The sequence below is a fragment of the Haliotis rufescens genome, unplaced genomic scaffold, assembly GCF_023055435.1.
Source record: "Haliotis rufescens isolate VD_foot unplaced genomic scaffold, xgHalRufe1.0.p SCAF_5, whole genome shotgun sequence".
Lineage (NCBI taxonomy): Eukaryota > Metazoa > Mollusca > Gastropoda > Lepetellida > Haliotidae > Haliotis > Haliotis rufescens.
Window position 1 is genome coordinate 58,309,971 of NW_025964223.1, and position 20,339 is coordinate 58,330,309.

Here is a 20,339-nt window from a genome sequence, read left to right on the forward strand (position 1 = left end):
TAAAAGTCAGTTATCTCAGTATGGTGTGTTAATGGCCTTACTACATCATCACAAGTACCGTGAAGATTCCGGGGTAGAATAGGTCTTCAGCAACTCATGCTTGCCGTAAAAGGCGACTATGCTTGTCGTAAGAGGCGACTAAAGGGATCGGGTGGTCAGGCTCGCTGACATGGTTGATGCATGTCATCGTATCCCACTTGCGTAGATCGATGCTCATGATGTCAATCACTAGATTGTCTGGTCCAGACTCGCTTATATACAGACCGCCATCATTTTGCTGGAAAATTGCTGAGTGTGGCGTTCAACAAACAAACAGTGATGCATCACAGCTAGGAACATTTACACATTGATTCAACTCCACAGGCAAGTATCTGAGAGAGGTCCAAAATGCAAGTTTAACGACGCACGGAAGACATACAACACGCCACGACATAAACTCTCATGACGTTTAATCAGTCTTGAGATGCAATCCGGTGAGCTATAATATTAATCATAAAGTGAGGGAGTGAGTATGGTTCTAAGCCACTTTTAGCAATATTCCAGCAATATCACGGCGGGGGACCCCAGAAATGGGCTTCACACATTGTACCCATGTCGGGAATCGAAACCGGGTCTTCGGCGTGAGGAGCGAACGCTTTAACCACTTGGCTACCCGACCGCCCCTTTATCATAAAGGTTAAGATCGAGAGTAATAATGATAAGAAGATGAAGAATTTGACTGCGCATTGTGCAGAACCCAGCAAGACGCCTGTATCTCAGACTCCACAGAAAGACGGTATTTGCAATTATCAGGGCATATTGAGGCTTATAATTACCACTGATGTGGCCTGTTGGATCCACTTAGCCGACATCTTTATCCAGCTGGGGTCTATCTGACTGTAACACAAGACGTAGAGTAGATAGTCTGTATACAGGAAGACCCTGTGTTATCACTACTACAGCACTTGATGAAAGACGACATTGTAAACAAACCCACGTGCTCCACCCCGCCCACTTCGTGAGAAGAGGAAAACCCGGAATTTTTGAACAGATGTCTGGCGGTGCTGGCATATATATAGGGGATGAAAGATCGTAGCTCGTCACCATATGAAGTTTATTCAAAAAGTCGCATCTGATCTTATCTGATTTGTTTGTTTGTTGTTTAACGCCGCACTTAGCAATATCCCAGCTGTATGACGGCGGTCTGTAAATAATCGAGTCAGGACCAGTCAATCTAGTGATTGACATCATGAGCATCGATCTATGAAATTGGGATACGATGACATGCATCAACCAAGTCAGCGAGCCTGACCACCCGATATTCCAGCAATATCACGGCGGGGGACACCATAATTTGGTTTCACACATTGTACCCATGTCGGGAATCGAACCCGGGTCTTCGGCGTGAGGTGGTGGTGGTGGAATTGGGTTTAACGTCGCGTCCAAGATTATTGCACTTATATAGCGACGTGCGTGCACGTGTATTTGTGTGTGTGGCTGCTTGTACTAGTCCGGACTGATGCCCATTTATAGTGCTAGCTCACTGAGATACCATGCCGCAGTTTAACATGAATACCCCACTCAGACACAGTATACTGACTCCGAGCCGACCAGTCCTTGTACGCCGAGCGCCAGACAGGGTAACAACAAGTACAATCTTTTAACGTCTTTTGGTATGACGCGGCCCGGGATCGAACCCTGGACCTTCCGCTCTCCGGGCGGACGCTCTACCACAAGACCACGGAGGCGGTCCTTCGGCGTGAGGAGCGAATGCTTTAACCACTAGGCTACCGGACCGCCCAGAGCTCCAGATAAGCTGTGTATCTGCGTAAAAAACGCATCAGAAATGCAGAAATACGCAGTAAAATAATATCCAAGCGTATCAAATACGCAACGAACATTACAGATACGCTACAAAAATAAAACTTGTGCGTATATTCAAAATATTGTGAAGTGACCCTGCGTATTCGATTGGCAAATCAGCAACTTATTTTGAAATTATAAACGGGCATTCCGTCAACCTTGCCAAACTCCACGATGATAGTTACATCCTGATCATTTGCCATCACACTTTCTTGTGGAAGTATCGTGGTATTTTGAGTCCTATAAAGCTCTCGAACCCACACAACACCAGTTTGCAGGGATTAGATGAATAGTTTTTTTAAATATTTAACTTAAATACCCACATGTGTAAAAACTAGTGGGTAACAGAAATTTGAATACCCAGATAGAATAGCTGATACGCAGTGATTTTAAAATGCATGGGTAAAATACCCACAACACCAAAAGCTTATCTGGAGCTCTGCCGCCCCTAACATTCCAAAGGATAATCACCTTATTACCAACCCGTGGAAATCCGGGTTAGAATTGGTCTTCAACAACCCAAGCTTGCCGTAAGAGGCGACTAACGGGATCGGGTGGTCAGACACGTTGACTTGGTGGATGCAGGTCATCGTAACCCAATTGCGTAGATCGATGCTCATAATATTAATCACTGGATTGTCTGGTCCAGACTCGATTACCTACAGACAGCCGTCATACAGCTGGAATATTGCCGAGTGCGGCGTTAAACAACAAACAAACAAAACCTTATTACCATCACTCACATCTAGTTTTCACTTATTGTAGCTTTATAGTTAACATACGCTGTGTTAGAGGTTACCGGAAACACAGGTATGAACGTATTACAACACTATACACATTATACAGCGAGTAAAGGCATTACCCTAATTTCCAGGCACGTGATTACCAATGAACTACTCTGAGAATTCCTGGAACCCCAAAGATACCATCTCTTAAGTCAAGAACAGCCGGTGTGAGTCAGTTTAGCAATACTGGTATGTGTAAAAAGTGCAACAGGTTTCTATATTTCCGATCCTAACATTACTAGAATTTCAGAGTAAATACCTGGCCAAGGTGAGCTCACGTCGAGCAATAGAAAGGAGTGCCGGGGAACTACCTCAACTGGACTATCAGGTGGTACAACCAGACGCCGCACTGGAGGAACTATTGGCATACATACTGACGGTTTAGTAGTGAATGAGTTTGGTTAAACGCCGTTTTGAACAGTACTTCCGTTATATCATGGCGCGTGAGCTTGAGGTCTAGACGTTTAGCACTTTGGTGAAATCGACCAGCACGGGTGCTGACAAACCAAGGACGAATCTGGGATGTGACGATCGCAGCATTCTGGCACAACTAAGGGACGCAATTCTGCGAGGCGCCTTAGATGACTGGGCCATCCGTGCCAGTCTATAGTCTAAGTTGGTCGGTACATACCAGACTGGGGCTACCTCCACTTTATCCACTCAGATGGTACAAAGATATCGATTCATCCTACCTGCCTGTTATCCTTCCCGCGGCAGCACAAGAATGATAGGTTAAAAGATTTTACATAAATTATGTTTTATATCTCTCTCCGTAGTCGTCTTCAGGGCTATGAGGTAGACTAACAGTACTGCAGTAATCTAGACTTGCCAAACATCATAGACTTGCATGGGCTGTATTTGATATATATTTATATCAGGGTCTGTAAGGCAGACTAGGCTATGAGGCTGCAGTTGATGATTACAGTCGACAATCATCGTCTCCAAACACACACAAAATGTTGTCGTAATCGGACCACTGGTTTCTGAGTACCAGGTGGATGGAAAACGGTGTATTTGAGATCCAGAATCGGTGTTTCACACGGTACGGATCGCAGAAACACACCCAAGAACTCGTTCTCGACACTAGAGCGGATCGCCGAGGTCGCGGGGCGATGTACCTTTAAAGTAGTCCGGAAGAAGCAATCAGTCGCACAAACTCACTACACAATACAAGTTCTTCAAGTCCTCTGCATGATAAGTTTCAGTTGCCAAAAAAAAAAAAACTAAAGAAGTCCTGGAAAAAGATTGAAGACAACTTTGAAGTAGGACTCATATGGAGGCCATGGAAGACATATCTCATGATGTTTTCTAAGAACTCTGCAGTATGGTGCACGGACACAAAGTATGGAAAGTTTGGAAGCTTTAGAGATAATAGTTTGAACTGATCAGATTTTGACAGACAAGTACTGAGAAAATGGTATAAAACATGTCCAAAACCTTCACTCTAATATGGCGGCTGAACGAAACCATTTAGCGACTTTGGACGTCGAGGCAGAATTGAGCTCAGCGATCTGTTAACTTAAGCATCTCGGCAGAACCGAAAAACATCGAGGTACACAAATTATGACCTTGAAACCTTGACAATAAGCAATACACAATTCTTAATTTTAAATATCGGAAAATCTTACTGTCATAAACGCGCAGAGTACATGAACCGTTTGCGATATTAAGTTGTTTGACATCCATGTAATATAGTTAAGAAATCAGAAATATGTGTTTCTTTCTTGAGCATATTGCGTTAAGAATCACAACGTGAGTTAGTGAGTAATATCACGCCGATTTGAACAGTGAGTGAGTTGTGTTGCACGCCGATTTGACCAGTTTTGTTTGTTTGTTGTTTAACGCCGCACTAAGCAATATTCTCGCTATACGAAGGCGGTCGGTAAATAATCGAGTTTGGACCAGACAATCCAGTGATTGATGTCATAAGAATCGCTCCGCGCAATTGGGATACGTTTACATGTATATACCAAGTCAGCCAAGCCAATTTTACAACCCGATCCTGAGTGAGGTGATCAGGTGAAATTGGGTTGAACGTTGCGTCCAAGATTGTGAGTGAGTGAGTGTGTCTGTGTGTGTGTGTGTGTGTGTGTGTGTGTTACTAGTCCGGACTGATGCCGATTTTATAGTGCTAGCCCACTGAGATACCATACCCCAGTAGAACATGAATACCCTGCTCAGACGCAGTATACTGACTCCGAGTCGACCAGTTCTTGTGTTAGCCCATTAATGCGGTGCGCCAAACAGGGTTACAACAAGTACCATCTTTTAATGTCTGTTGGTATGACGCGACTGGGGATCAAACTCAGGAACTTCCGCTCTCCGGGTGGACGCTCTACCACGATAAAGACGGAGACCTGTTCTGACGGGATTGTTAGTTTGAGATACAGTTGAATATACAACCTCCTGAGGACAAACAGCTTATTGCGTGTCATCGTACCCCGATTGCGTGCATCGTCACACTGAATCAACTATTGACTGATTATTGACGGGCCGCCATGATATAGTTAGGGCATTGGAGACTGTTCCGTAAATCAACACTCACTTACTCCAGAATGAATAGGTCAGGTGCGACGTCAGGGACGGCACCGTGATACAAACAGCACTAACAACAACACATGTTGTTTATACGTCTCCACCCCGACGAACAAACCAGACATAGGCACAGCTCTTCTCTATAACTCGACTCCGCACCAGCATACCACAGAGGATACGTGCAGACAATCCACAAACATACGTCACCCCAATCCGGCGTTTTTTATACATAAAAATGTAGTTTTTGTCTCCTTTAGATCTCTGGACACGCGATAGCATAACAATGTGCCCGACTGTGCCAGGTTCAGCGATATGCCCTGCACTCTTGACGAGCGCTTCTCCCTTAAAGCCAACACAGGAAAGGTTAGCCTCTAGCCGAAAGGCCAGCGAAGAACTGCGACTCGGGTAACCTATCCCAATCCCAACCAATAACTGCCGCATACCCTATCATAGCCTTGCTCCAGGGCTCTACTGAAAGAAAAGTCCATGGACGTGTAGTAATTCTATTCCCCTAATATGCAAGTCGAGATATGTGGACACTACATTTAGGACTCCAGTCTCTTATAGGGACAACATATTATTTGCATACTCGAGAAATTATGATTTATACTAATAATTATTGCCTAAGAGACTTGTGCAAGTCTAACCCTATTAGTATCTGTCGCAGCGCCCCCTAGTGAGATGAAACCGAGACTACGGGAAGAGACCGTGTACCTATTGCATGAGAAGTTTTGACATTATAAACGTAAACAAGACTTTGTTTAGAGACACATATAACCTGTACGGAGGCAGTACAGCAATGCGGCAGAGGCCCACATTCCCCGTCTTCCCTGTATATTGTTTTACACCCTTGATAGAGGTAGCAAGTGATAGCATTGACACGTTCCCCGGGCCTGACGCAATAAACAGTTGAAGAACACATTAACAGCTGTTCCCGAGATAGGATATCGTGTTCCTTCGTTTTGTCTGAGTCGGGTCGAAATCATTATGTTCAGCTGTGTTGATTGACAAACATTATCGTATTGAACAAAGATGAAGATGCTGATACCAGATTGACGGGGAGATTGGACTAATAAGATACACGGAAGGACCTTTACGGGAGGTCAAAAAACATTCTTGTTACGACCCTAAAAGCTGCAAAATTTCCAATTTTTCCACTGCCCTTATGTCTAGTTCAGGGTGTGATTTCACCGACACATTCAGTTTGCTCATAGATTTTGACGACTGAAGCGTCTGTTGCGTCCATTGATACATCGACGGCGCCCCATTCGTTGAGACGCCCCATTGATCTTTGCGTCTCTGATTGATTCCGTATGGTATAGGCCATTACCTAGCCAGGTCGTCCCGGATGTACTGCTATATATTTGAAGCCCTCGATATAAAGGATTTGTACTCGTAGTATTTGCGCTGCATCACGTTTACAACGACCAGAGAACGAATCGTCCGTACTATACACAAACTCGTTAGTCCAGCCAAAACTTAACTCAAAAATTCCAGCCTAGTCCGGCAAGGGTGGAAACTGGATTTTTATAGCCTGTTAACGCCCTTGCCTCAGGAAGATGATATCTATAAGACAAACCACTTCCTCTATAAGGAGTTGCCTGTGGGTAGCATTCGCCTCTGTGTCAGTTCGAAGAGTCGACTACCATCGTTCTGTCACCAGGTTCTGTGACTTGGCTGATGTCATCTTACACACACTACACATGGTATGACTTGTTGATCGTGTTTTCAGTCACAGGTTTGTCTGATCTCGATTATTTACAGGCTGCCGAAATAAAGCTAAAGTATTTCTGACTGCGGCGTTACATAACATTAACTCAATCCGTGATGCAGTGTTGCAGGCTTCAGACGTTTACCACTTCGGTGAAACCCACGAGCACGGGTATGGTGCTGACAAACATAATCGAGGCGAACCGGGATTTCTGGCGTGCTCAAGGGACGCAACTCTGCATAGCGAATCGCGGCGCCAAAGACGACTGAGCCACCCGTGCCCCCCACCCCCGAGACAATATAAGGGTCCTGTAAAGTTATGAAATGGTGCAGTGCACTGTGCGTTTCTATAATTACTTATTAATACTTATTATAACTACTTATTATAATAGCTAATAATGAATGAATTAACATGTGGACAGTGGTCATGATTGATTGATGATACGACAGACACCTATAACCACCCTTGATGCGCTGTAGTTACAGTGACTATCATGTGCTTCCCGAAGGACGCTGTATATTAGTTTTCTGAGTCCATCTCTACATTTGTGCGTTGCGTAAAAGTCTACATGAAATGGATTTCTATCACCCAATTAAGTATCTTTTAGCCTTCTTCATGTCCACTCCATCAATGTATTTTGCATCAGTTGGGCGAGTAACTTTAAACGTCGCTTTTAGCTATACTGCATCAATACAACAACCATGAACGCGGGTGGAGAACTTCACACATTGTAGCCATCTGCAGAACCGAACCCGAGACCTGGGCGTGATGAGCGAACGTCTTACCCGCCGAGCTAACCAGTAGCCCATATTACCTTAGCAGCTGTAAAAAATGGAGGATATCAGGGAAACGATTCATGGCATGACCTAGTTAGCATGTCTGACGACATCGCCAATAACATCCAGTCGTTAAGAGGCTGCCTTCAACACCAGCAACCAGACACCTCGCGCCCATCTTCACATGTGCTCGAGCATAGCGCCATCAATCGCGAGGACTGTTCTGCTCGACACTCGGCAGATATGCCGACTCAGCTCTTAGTGCACGCTCATTGTGTGACGTGACGGCACTAATAACCGAGCACTATGTACGTTGTGGAAGGAGACATTTGGTGGTGGTTATCTCAAAGTAGGCTCCGACGATGCACTTTGTCGCTGTACTGTTGGCATCTCGGTTGCAAGGTCGCGATACAATAAATGGTGCGATACAAAATAGTTATCGTGTTAAGAAAACGTATTCAGAAGAGCCCCAACCTAAAATACGCCATTACAATTGAGCACGCGGCTTGAGAAACCTTGTTCATTACGTTGCATATCCTTTACACATCTTTACTTACTGTATTCGACATAATAAGCGCCCAGGGCGCTCTCAAAATTAGAAATATTATTTTGGTGAAAAAAAAGGTGAGTTGAAAGATAAATTTCGTGGTTTATGCTGACAGCCTGAAATGTTTATGTACCACAGATATATTTTTCCCGAATTTAATTGCCCATAATTAAGTGTGCATATTAAGAGTGCGTATTTTATGCGATTAAATAAGTCTTGTGTACATTAATCAATCGGAAGGGGTGCTAATTGGGGTTGTTCACTAGCCAATATATTAGCAAATATCGCCGTGGGCGTTTATTAGAGCGGGGCGCTTATTACGTCAAATACGGTATATATATTTGTGGCCATGCATTATTTCGCGACTGGATATGAACCGTAGCTCAAATTATGGTAAACTGATACACCACTATCTCATTGATGGACTCCAAAACGCCCACTAATACAACCAACGAACTTTGTTAATCCAGACACCAGGTTTCGTATCTCAGAAATCAAGTTTGATAATGTCATTAAATTTGACACTAATTGCACATCCAATTGTTCGTTGTTTTAAGTCGCACTCGGCAATATTCCAGCTTTATGAAGGCAGTCTGTAAATAATCGAGTCTGGACCAGACAATCCAGTGATTGACATCAGAATCGGTCCACGCAATTGGGATCGATGACATGTATCAACCAAGTCAGCGAGCTTGACCACCCGATCCCGTTAGTCGCCTTTTACGACAAGCATAATCGCCTTTTACGGCAAGCATGGGTTGCTGAAGACCCGTTCTGCCCCGGATCTTCACGGGTCGCATATCAAATTGATTATACATGCTCTTGAGAGAAGTCTGGCGTTTACCATGATAGATCATCATCCATCTCATCTCCTTCACACCATGTGAGTGAGATTTTATGCCGATTTTGGCAATATTCTATCACGTATGGGGGACGTCATGAATGGGCTCCGCATATCGTAAAAGACATATTGCAAATCAGATTCGAACCTGGTTCTTCGGCGAGGCGAGGCGAGCGCATCAGTAGGTCACCTACATCACAGTCCATATTAAACTTGTGTCAATGCGTTCTTTTTCCTCCACGCAGTCCCAGAGACGTCACGTCATTCCGTGGAGTTCGTGAGTATGGTTTTACGTAGTATCACAGGGACAAGCGATGGTTATCACACGTGGTACTCGAATGAACGCTCCGACCACGAGGCTACCATTGCCCTTTATAATTTAGCCTTTCTCCGATACCCTTGAGAATATATATAAAAAAATGAATCCAACTCAAGTCTAGAATGATTTGGGAAGCTTCGGTTGCCTCATATTAAATTAACCATTGCTCTTGGCTCAATTTATTTTCTAAATTTTGTAAATATCTATTTTTAAATAAGATAATTTCCTTTCAGGGAACAAGTGTAAGTCTACTTGTAATTGTCATTACAAATGGTTACATGGTCATGCTTAATTACACCTATTATGTGCTGAAAAGTCAAGCCTTTTGTGATAAGAGAAGCAAGAACCGTAAACATACCGCCTTTGTAACAAACGCATATATTATAGGGAAAACGCTCATTAATAAAAAAAGACGCTATCCCTACATAGCTAGTGACAGATACTATCTGTCTGACAATGTGCCGTAAAATAGAGCTACAAGATGTCTTACAAGAGTTAGTTGTCCTACTCAGCTTCCTATCTAAAACGATTTATAAAAACGTTAACCACAAAACATCTCAATTAAAAATCCGTTTGAGTAAGTGATATATACATTCATGGCATATTTATTACCCTTGAGTTGAATCGAGTGCAGGCCTAGAGGGAGATAACTCTCACAAGAGGTTGAAGAGGGGACTCTTACCTTGAGGAGGATTTGATTGGCAGGTAAGTACGGGGTACCTGTCTGCAGAGATAAAGAAGAAGAACTCTTTATATGACAGGTATTTGCTAAGCGCTAAGGTATGCGCTGGCAATCTCGACTTCCTGTTACACTGACACAAACCGCTTTGTATTTATTAATTTGCACCAGAAAACACGTCTGCTTGTTATATTTTCAACATAAGGACCAATCTTCTATTTACTGCAAGGCAATTACTGTTAGAAGTGTATTGGAATCTAGGATGGGACTTGTATGCTAAATAAGGTCAAAGAGTTTCCTTAAGCTGCTACACTTTTTTCTATACGACTCAAACGTTAATAATATTGTCCATAATAAAATGGTCGTTTTCTTTCATTCATAGAATGACATATAAACTATAGTAATGTGAAAGAATCGGGAGGTTCTTAACTATGTTTGTTTGTTGTTTAACACCGCACTCAGCGATGTTCCAGCTATATGACGGCGGTCTGTAAAATAATCGAATCTGGAACAGACAATCCAGTGATTGACATCATGAGCATCGATCCACGCAATTGGGATCGATTACATGTATCAACCAAGTAAGCGAGCTTGACCACCCAATACCGTTAGTCGCCTTTTACAACAAGCATAGTCGCCTTTTACGGCAAGTATGGGTTGCTGAAGACCAATTCTAGCCCGGAATCTTCACGGAACTCTTAACTATGTAGAGCAGTATATAACTGGCATTGGTATACATAACCTTCAAGAAAACACGCTTATCGTGGAAAATATCATCAACGTTTTTGACGTCCGTCTGGCGTTAAGATGACTAGGATTTTGATGTTGGTTGCTGTTTTACGCCGCACGCAGCACTATTTCCAGCGGCATGACGGCGGTCTGTAAATAACCGAGTCTGGACTAGATAATCCAGTGATTGACATCATGAGCATCCATCTACGCAATTGGGATACACTGACATGCATCAAGCAAATCAGCGAACCTGACCACTAGACTTCACGATCCCGTTAGTCGCCTCTTAAGACAAGCATAGTCACCATTTATGGCAAGCATGGGTTGCTGAAGACCTATTCTACCCCGGATGTTCAAGGGTCAGATGACGACGAAGTTTTAAACAGTAACCGCGGCTGTAACTCACTGTGCGGCCACACCGAGGTCAAGGTCGGAATGGCGATGTTACTGCACGTACAGCATGTGTTATTCATGCACCTGCGTGTGTCTGGCAAGTTTGTGGCGCCGTGCCTCAGGACTAAACATTATAATACCCCAGCCATATTAGCCTCATTGTGACACTATTATAAACAAACAGCAGAACGCTCATTTGGAATATTGGTGTGCACCACCAAATGTTATCAAGCAGTGATATACAGGACTAGATCAACCCGTGTGGCGGTGTATATAGCCCATATTCACTGGGTTGTGCGTGCATCATGGCGACTTGGGCGTTCTCCTGCCAGGAAACGTTAACACATGAGGAACATTGAGGAATATTTCATAAAATAATTCGGTAATTATTAGTTCATTAGGGACATAAAAATACTCATGTCTTATAATCTCTAATAGTGATTGCCAACGGAGTGAGTATGGTTTTACGCCGCTTTCAACAAAATTCAAGTTAGATTTGTAGTTTCCATGCCATAGGTGCGTTATGCGATATATATAGATTGATATATATATGTGTATATGTGTATATATATATATATATATGTGTATGTATATATATAGATATATATATATAGAGAGAGAGAGATATTGATATATATATATATATGTGTATATATATATAAACGTGTGTGTATATATACACACACATATATATATATATATATTATATATATATATATATATATATACACACACATTTATCATCCAAAACTTGCTCCCAAAGGAGATATCGCTTGAATTAGATCAAGCGATATCTACACTGTAGATATCGCTGCAATGAAATTACATCACAATGCTTTGCAGACCATTGTGACGTCACTGGTTACCATGACGTCACAATCAATAATGGCTCTGCCACTGTAGCTGTTAGCAGTACTTTTTACACTGAAGACACTGCTAATTACTGTCTACAAATTGAAAAACTTGGAAGAATGATGTTGGATGATAAATAAAATCTCACCCTCGTGTCTTTTGATATCAAATATATCAACACTCGTTGATAAAAGTGGCAAAAATCCTCGGCAAGACTCGGAATTTTTCCACTTTTATCAACGCGTGTTGATATATTTGATATCAAAAGACGCTCGGGTGAGATTATATATATATATATATATATATATATATATATATATATATATATATATATATAAACATTGTTTAAGATATCATATATATATATATATATATATATATATATATATATATATATATATATATATATATATATATTAAGCACTATAACAGTGATATCTTAAACAATGTTACAGTTATATCAAGGAGGTGATTTCCAAATTGAAATGCAAGGTGAACCCGGAGATCAGTTCGCCCAGAACTAAATTGTAAAATCGGTACATGACCACACAAGATTAATGAATAATCATTACATTATATTTAAACACGCAGTTTTAGGCTCACGGCGAAGAAGGTAATACATGGGTCAAATAAGTGGCACCAGAAATAAGCAACAGGCCCTAGCCTTATTGTTAAGAATAGCAACTCTTTCTAATCTACGCGTTCAGTAGCAATCATTCAATCCACGTGTCAAAATAAAAAAGCTACAAAAAGCTCGCACCTCCACAAAAAGGTAAAGCTGTCACCACAAACATCCATCACCACGTTAACCTAGTTCCAGCTCGGCATTAGCCTGCTATTCCACGCTTATGTTTGTGGTCAGCATCCCCAATCACCACCCCGGTTCCTGCTCTCTAACTAGCCTTTTGACAAGCAGGGCCCCTATAACGCGCTGCCCCAGCTGACAGTATCGCTCCAGACACGAGCACGGCTACATCTTGCTACACGGAGCATGGAATTCCCTTACACTGGACACAACCGTATAGCCTAGAGGTTGTTTCCAAACGCCAATCAGCCTCTGTAGTGGCCTGCAGTAAGCTAGACTTGCACAAGTCTCTAAGGCTTTTTTTAGATTAAATCATAATTTTTAGATTATGTTTGTATACTGTTTATTTGATGTTTAACGCCGCACTCAGCAATATTCCAGCTATAAGACGGCGGCCTGTAAATAATCGAGTCTGGACCAGACAATCCAGTGATTGACATCATGAGCATTGATCCAGGCAGTTGGGATACGATGACATGCATCAACCAAGTCAGCGAGCCTGACCACCCGATCCCTTAGTCGCCCCGGGGCGGTCGGGTAGCCTAGTGGTTAAAGCGTTCGCTCGTCACGCCGAAGACCCGGGTTCGATTCCCGACATGTGTACAATGTGTGAAGCCCATTTTTTGTGTCCCCCGCCGTGATATTGCTGGAATATTGCTAAAAGCGGCGTAAAATCAAACTCACTCACTCACTCACTCACTCACTCACTCACTCACTCACTCACTCACTCGCCCCTTACGACAAGCATAGTCGCCTTTTACGGTAAGCATGGGTTGCTGAAGACCTATTCTACCCGGGATCTTCACGGGTCTCCAGATTATGTAAATAAAGGGAACAAGTTGTCCCTTTAAGAGACTGGTGTCCTGCCCATATCTAGACTTGCCTATTAGGGGGATAGAAGTATGGCACATCCATGGACTTTTCTTTCAGTACAGCCTTGGCGCAAGGCTAGCCGTCAGTCGAAGATAACTGAAGGCCAATACCAGAACGCTCGTCAGTCGAGAAGAGTGAGACAGAGACTTATACTTAATGCAGCTTTGAATAGTATTTCAGTTACATGGCGGAAACCAGTCATGGACGTTGATCACTTCAGTGAGCATGGGTATATTCTGCGTGAAACATGGATATATTCTGACAGATCAGAGATCATAATAAAGGTCAACCTCGGTCGGCAAGCCTAAGCAATATCATTCTCAAATATCGACGGCCTCGAAAGGGAAACGGCTATTTCACGGTTGGTTGGTTTTAACCTTGATTTAGTCTTGATGGAAACTGAGTGGTGTAATTTTATATAAATGGTCGCTTCTAGATTTGCTCTGAGTATTAATTAATTCAACAAATATTAACTATGAAAGGAAAACGATTACATCCTTCACTGAACTTTCTTTGAAATACAGTTCATGTTACTGAGCTACATTAGGTTTCTAAACCTCCAAGGTGATGCCGTGATGTTGCAGCACCTGTATGTAACAGGCTTCATGTAACACTTTAACATCCTTGTGCGCTCAAGAGCATATCCCCCTTACTATTCCTTGAAAGATATAGGGAACATTTTTCTAAAAACGTAAGTATAATTTTCTCCCCGTTTGACAGCATTTGTAAAAGAAGTCTGAGCTTTAGGATGGCAACTGCGACGTGAAATTAACCGTATCAACTAAAATCATTGAGGTAATAGTCTGGAATAATAAGTTATTAGATAAATATAATAAAGGTTATTAAATAATTTGAAGCATGGAAGGATATTTGAGCAGTTATAGCCAGTGTTATCCAGTATAATCGTGACATTAAATGTGTACGCGAGTTTAATAACCCTCTCCAGGGGAAACACAGGTATGTATGTATACTAGAGCTGAGTTGCAACAGAATTCGAACAAGACTCGATCACCGCCTACAGTCAACTCTGCAGTACACCAAGGTTAGACAATGACATGCTCTTACCTATATTGCCGTCCAAAATAGGATCTCAATTGATAACGACTTTACGAGATGTAGAACAGTCCACATTATCACCGTGGTGGTAATATACTTGTTTGTGTGTAAGCCAATGGGAATGTGGAACCCAGGGTAATATACTGGCTCGTGTGTAAGCCCATGGGAATGTGGAACCCAGGGTAATATACTGGCTCGTGTGTAAGCCCTTGTGAATGTTGTATCCGGGGTAATACAATGGCTCGTGTGTAAGCCCATGCGGATGTGGTACCCGGGATAATAAACTGGCTCGTGTGTAAGCCCATGTGAATGTTGTACCCGGGGTAATACACTGGCTCGTATGTAAGCCCATGTGAATGTTGTACCAGGGGTAATACAATGGCTCGTCTGTAAGCCCTTGTGAATGTTGTATCCGGGGTAATACACTGGCTCGTGTGTAAGCCCATGTGAGTGAGTAAGTTTTACGCTGCGTTTAGCAATATTCCAGCAATGTCACGGCGGGGGACACCAGAAATGGGCTTCACACGTTGTACCCATGTCGGGAATCGAACCCGTGTCTTCGGCGTGACGAGCGAATGCTTTAACCACTAGGCTACCCGACCGCCCCGTAAGCCCATGTGAATGTTGTACCCGGGGTAATACACTGGCTCCTGTGTAAGCCCTCGTGAATGTAGTACCCGGGGTAATACACTGGCTCCTGTGTAAGCCCTCGTGATAGTAGTACCCGGGGTAATGCAATGGCTCGTGTGTAAGCCCATATGAATGTAGTACCCGGGGTAATACAATGGCTTGTGTGTAAGCCCATGTGAATGTAGTACCCGGGGTAATACACTGGCTCCTGTGTAAGCCCATGTGAATGTAGTACCCGGGGTAATACAATGGCTCGTGTGTAAGCCCATGTGAATGTAGTACCCGGGGTAATACAATGGCTCGTGTGTAAGCCCATGTGAATGATGTACCTGGTGGAATGATCTGGTTCCAGTACAAACCCCATGTTCAGAAGGTACAGGAGAAAAAGCTCTGTTTGATTATAAGCCCATGTTCAGATGGTACAGGAGGGAAAGCTCTGGTTGATTATAAGCCCATGTTCAGATGGTACAGGAGGGAAAGCTCTGGTTGATTAGAAGCCCATGTTCAGATGGTACAGGAGGGAAAGCTCTGGTTGATTATAAGCCCATGTTCAGATGGTACCGGAGGGAAAGCTCTGATTGATTATAAGCCCATGTTCAGATGGTACAGGAGGGAAAGCTCTGATTGATTATAAGCCCATGCTCAGATGGTACAGGAGGGAAAGCTCTGGTTGATTATAAGCCCATGTTCAGATGGTACAGGAGGAAAGCGCTGGTTGATTATAAGCCCATGTTCAGATGACACTGTGGTAATAGCATGGCTTGAGCGGATGACGGAGTGGTACATGGGTTAATATGATTGGAGTATTTGTCCATGTCAGGGTGGTCCCCCCGGGGTAGTACACAGGCAGCTACTAATGGTGTTTTTTTACCCGGCTGTCAGCGACCGCTTACTTCCCTGACGGTGTTGAAGAAGGAAAGGTAAAAACAGACATCCTTGGCGTGATGGACATTCCCTCTGTTGAACCTAACCTCGCTGTACGGCAACAGGCAGAGAGAGATAGAGAGGAGGGGGTGGGGTTGGGGTTGGGGATTCTGCACCTTCCTGGCCGATATCTCGATTAACGTTCATCGTGAATAATAGAAATACATCTCTCCTACTCATTGTGAACGCTTTAGCCCGGATGTGCTGGTATCAATTCATAATGGCAGGGAACTTACAGATAGTGTTTATATGTGTGCTGGAAGGTCGGCGTTCTACGCATATACCTTCTCCAGGTGTACAAATGCGGGACGTTGTTTACAGGTTTCGTTCGAGAGGGTAATTTGGAAGAATTTGTTTGATTTTACTTAGTTTTTTGCAACATTCCAACAATCTACGTACTACATCGCCGGAAATGGGGATCGCACAATTTACGGCCTTGAAATAATCTGTCTTCTACGTGTTTCTCGTCATAAAATTGAATTATTTGCAGTTAAATATACAACTGATGTTAACAGTGATATTAATGTTTTACTTACGTAGAAAATTATATGATACACATATCGGTCACACGATTAATTTATTGAAAAAGGAGTTACTGTGATATGTTTTATGGTTGCGAACAGGGATGCTTGGCAGTTTATTTCTGCTAATGAAGATTTACATTCATGCCAGATCATGGTAGCAGGGGGCATTGTGGGTTTTATGTCCGGTCGTCATGCAAAGAGTCTGCCTCAAAGACTTCTGTATATTTCATCAGTGGCCGGTGTACCCGTTCTCGATTCTACAGAGTTAAACACCTGTGGCATCATAACAAAATTACTGGCAAGTGCATTGGCGCCATTCAATATCTTCCAGCAGTTAACTTCCTGTTAGTGAGTGAGTGCGTTTGGAGTTACGCCGCTTGGAATTATATTCCAGCCATATCACGGCGGGGCACACCAAGAATTGGCTTCACACATTGTGCCCATGTGGGGAATCAAACCTGCGTCGTAGGCCAACGCTTTAACCACGAGTCTACTCGTGGTATGTGGTATTACAGATATTGCAGGAGACGTGTCTGAAAAAGTATTTTGTTCCAGAAAGTACCTGTACTAGAAAATAAAATTTTCCCGATTGGTGCGCTGGATGATCCGATTATTATTGTGTTGTATAACATTATAAATTAGGCCGCGCCTATCTTCAAACCCCTCTCTTCAAAACCCCCAAAATATTAAATGGTCAACATATTAAAAAATATTTTAACGTTTAAAAATTTTGTTTGTGTGTTGCTTTACGCCGCACTCAGCAATATTCAATCTATATGACCGCGGTCTGTAACTAATAGAGTCTGGACCAGACAATCCAGTGATTGACATCATGAGCATCGATCCACGCATTTGGGATACCATGACATGGACCAACCAAGTCAACGAGCCTGACCACCCGATCCCGTTAGTCGCCTCCTACGACAAGCATAATCGCATTTTATGACAAGCATGGGTTGCTGAAGACCTTTTCTAACCCGGATCTTTTTAATGCGTCTAATGTTAAAAAACAATGCATGTCACGTTTGTGATATGAGGTAGGGCTGAATGAATGGCAGGCTGACCCGCCATGTCTATACATGTGCCTAGCGTCTCCCTGGTGTGGCGATGTGTGCCGTGCACGTGTATGTGCTGAGTCAGTGAGTCTAACCTATAGCACACGTGTATATATCGGGAACAACCTGGCTGTCAATATGGTTTGTGTTAAATACACAAGCGCCTTGCATCCCCTGGAACGTACAGAATATATCGGCCTCCCTTCCACGCACTGGAACTGGAAGCTGGGTGGGCAGAGACATAGGGGAGAGACATAGAGAGACATAGGGGAGAGACATAGGAGAGAGACATAGGGTGCGGTGAAATGGGGTTTAACGTCGCGTCCAAGATTATTGCACTTATATAGCGACGTGCATGCACGTGTGTGTGCGTTAGTGCGTGCCTGCTTGTACTAGTCCGGACTGATGCCGATATATAGTACTAGCCCACTGAGATACAATGCCGCAGTTTTAAATGAATATCCCACTCAGGCAATGTATACTCCGAGCCGACCATGTGGTCCTTGTTTTAGGCCCTTAATGACGAGCGCCAGGCAGGGTAACAACAAGTAGAGACGTAGGTGAGAGATGGTTATAGATGGCCGATAATAGACTAACTACATCACGTTGGAGAGTACCGGTCAGTATAGTGCGTTGTCGATATAACTGTAGGACTAACACCATCTTGTGTTTGGGGTTAGAGAGAAGTGAAGGGTTCCCGATTCACAAGTTCCAACAAGAATGTATATGCCCGTATTTCTATTTTGTCTCACAAGTCAACATTTTACGTAATAAAAAACGAAGACGGCTATTCATATCAAGGAGTGCGGTAACTCCGGTATACTCTCCGACACGGGGCATGGAATAACGTTGTTTAAAGCCAGCTGGCCGGTCACCGTTATAACATGTACATTAAACCAGTCCACTACACACGCCAGCTAGAATTCGTGTGATATATTGTGTTCTCCACGGGGGACATGTGTTTCCAATAGTCACTACCTCTACCCCTGACATACTTCTCCTGCAACTCGCCGCCCCGACACACGACATGTAGCCGAGGAGGAAAACACCACGACTCGGGGAATGAAATATATAAAAATGACATTTGTAAAACCCCATACAAATAGGGAATTCTCTAATAGAAATGCACAAAATGCTATCGTGTAGTTAATACGATTAACGGCATATTGTACTATTACTTAAGTTCATTACGATGTATATTATACACGAATAAATAATACTAATAATAGTACAATGAAACAGAATATATAGAAAACAAATATCAAGAGATATGGGGCAATGAGTGAACCCTGGCGAAACCCGATATGCACTCTTAACTACTAGCAGTTGTGAGGATATAAACCACGCTTTTGTCCCCTGAAGAGAGAACTAAACTTGACTTACAGTAAGCACGTCGTTCTTTTGACAGTGACAGCTTCCAAAATACCGTTAGTCTCCCCTACCCCCCGGCTATCACATGCGACGGCCCTGGCGTACTCCTTACGACAGCCTCCAACAGACACGTTAATCTCCCCTACCCCCATCGACGTACTCACCGCTCTTCCCGACCCCCTCCATGCCCAGGACTGCCACCTTGGTCTCCCCCAGGGATGACTTCTTCCTCCTCAGGTAGGGCCTGAGGGTGGGGCCGGTGCTCACCGTGGTCGGCTCGGACATCCCGCTGGACGCACTCATCCTGTGGTCAGACAGTCTTGTATATGTAGCTCGCTGTACTCACGGCCCGCGTCACATGGAGAGTCTTGACATAAGTTGTGGGGTTGCCTTCACACTGGTCACACAGGTGACACCGTTAATCGCTGTGGATTAAACTCATCACAACTATTGATGATGTTAATAAAACAAAACTGTTATGATCTGAATATAATACTTAGAATACAATCTCCCAACATTACATTTACATATAATCCAATCGTGGACTAAACCAGGTAAATCTGTCTCCCGTATATCCAGGTAAGTCTGTCTACAGGTGCACACAGGTGTAGGTTATTCCAATTCTGACATTCATCATATCACAGGTGGAGCCAGTGAGTTCTATCACACTGAGGAAATGTTCATCTCTCAGTCAGAGGTAGCGTAGTGATACACGCAGATGGGAGCACTTCGTTGTCGTGCAACAGACCTCCTCTCCAGACTCACATCTTCTTGCTCCGGCTATTTATGAAGCTGCGCGTGGTCGAGTAAATAGGTGATACCTCTCATCCAGCCAACCTCTGCTCTTGTCTACTGCCTCACGTGAACGCACGAGCGAAGACCTCGTGTTACGTCTGCACGTTCAAAACGCGCGAAATCCTGTCTGCAGCAAACGATGCGTCCGGGCTCACAGTAGACCTGAGAGGCTTACGGAATGAAAACACGCTTTAAAATAATTAGGTTGAAGACAGTAAGCAACATTACTTCTTGTGATTATTTCCTGACTTCATAAACCCGTGTAATTCAAGTTAGCTACCCTTATTACACACT

The 20,339-nt window shown here is 43.4% G+C and overlaps 1 protein-coding gene across 1 annotated transcript in view; it reads right to left on the reverse strand.

The window, feature by feature from the left end:
• LOC124140300 (ras-related and estrogen-regulated growth inhibitor-like) overlaps positions 1-20,121 on the reverse strand; it is a 40,341-nt gene extending 20,220 nt beyond the window's left edge. Inside the window, exon 1 of the mRNA XM_046507808.2 lies at positions 19,415-20,121. Within this exon, the coding sequence (XP_046363764.1) occupies positions 19,415-19,553 (139 nt within the window). The 5' untranslated portion in view covers positions 19,554-20,121. The remainder of the gene's footprint in view (positions 1-19,414) is intronic.
• Between the last annotated feature and the right edge of the window lie 218 nt (positions 20,122-20,339).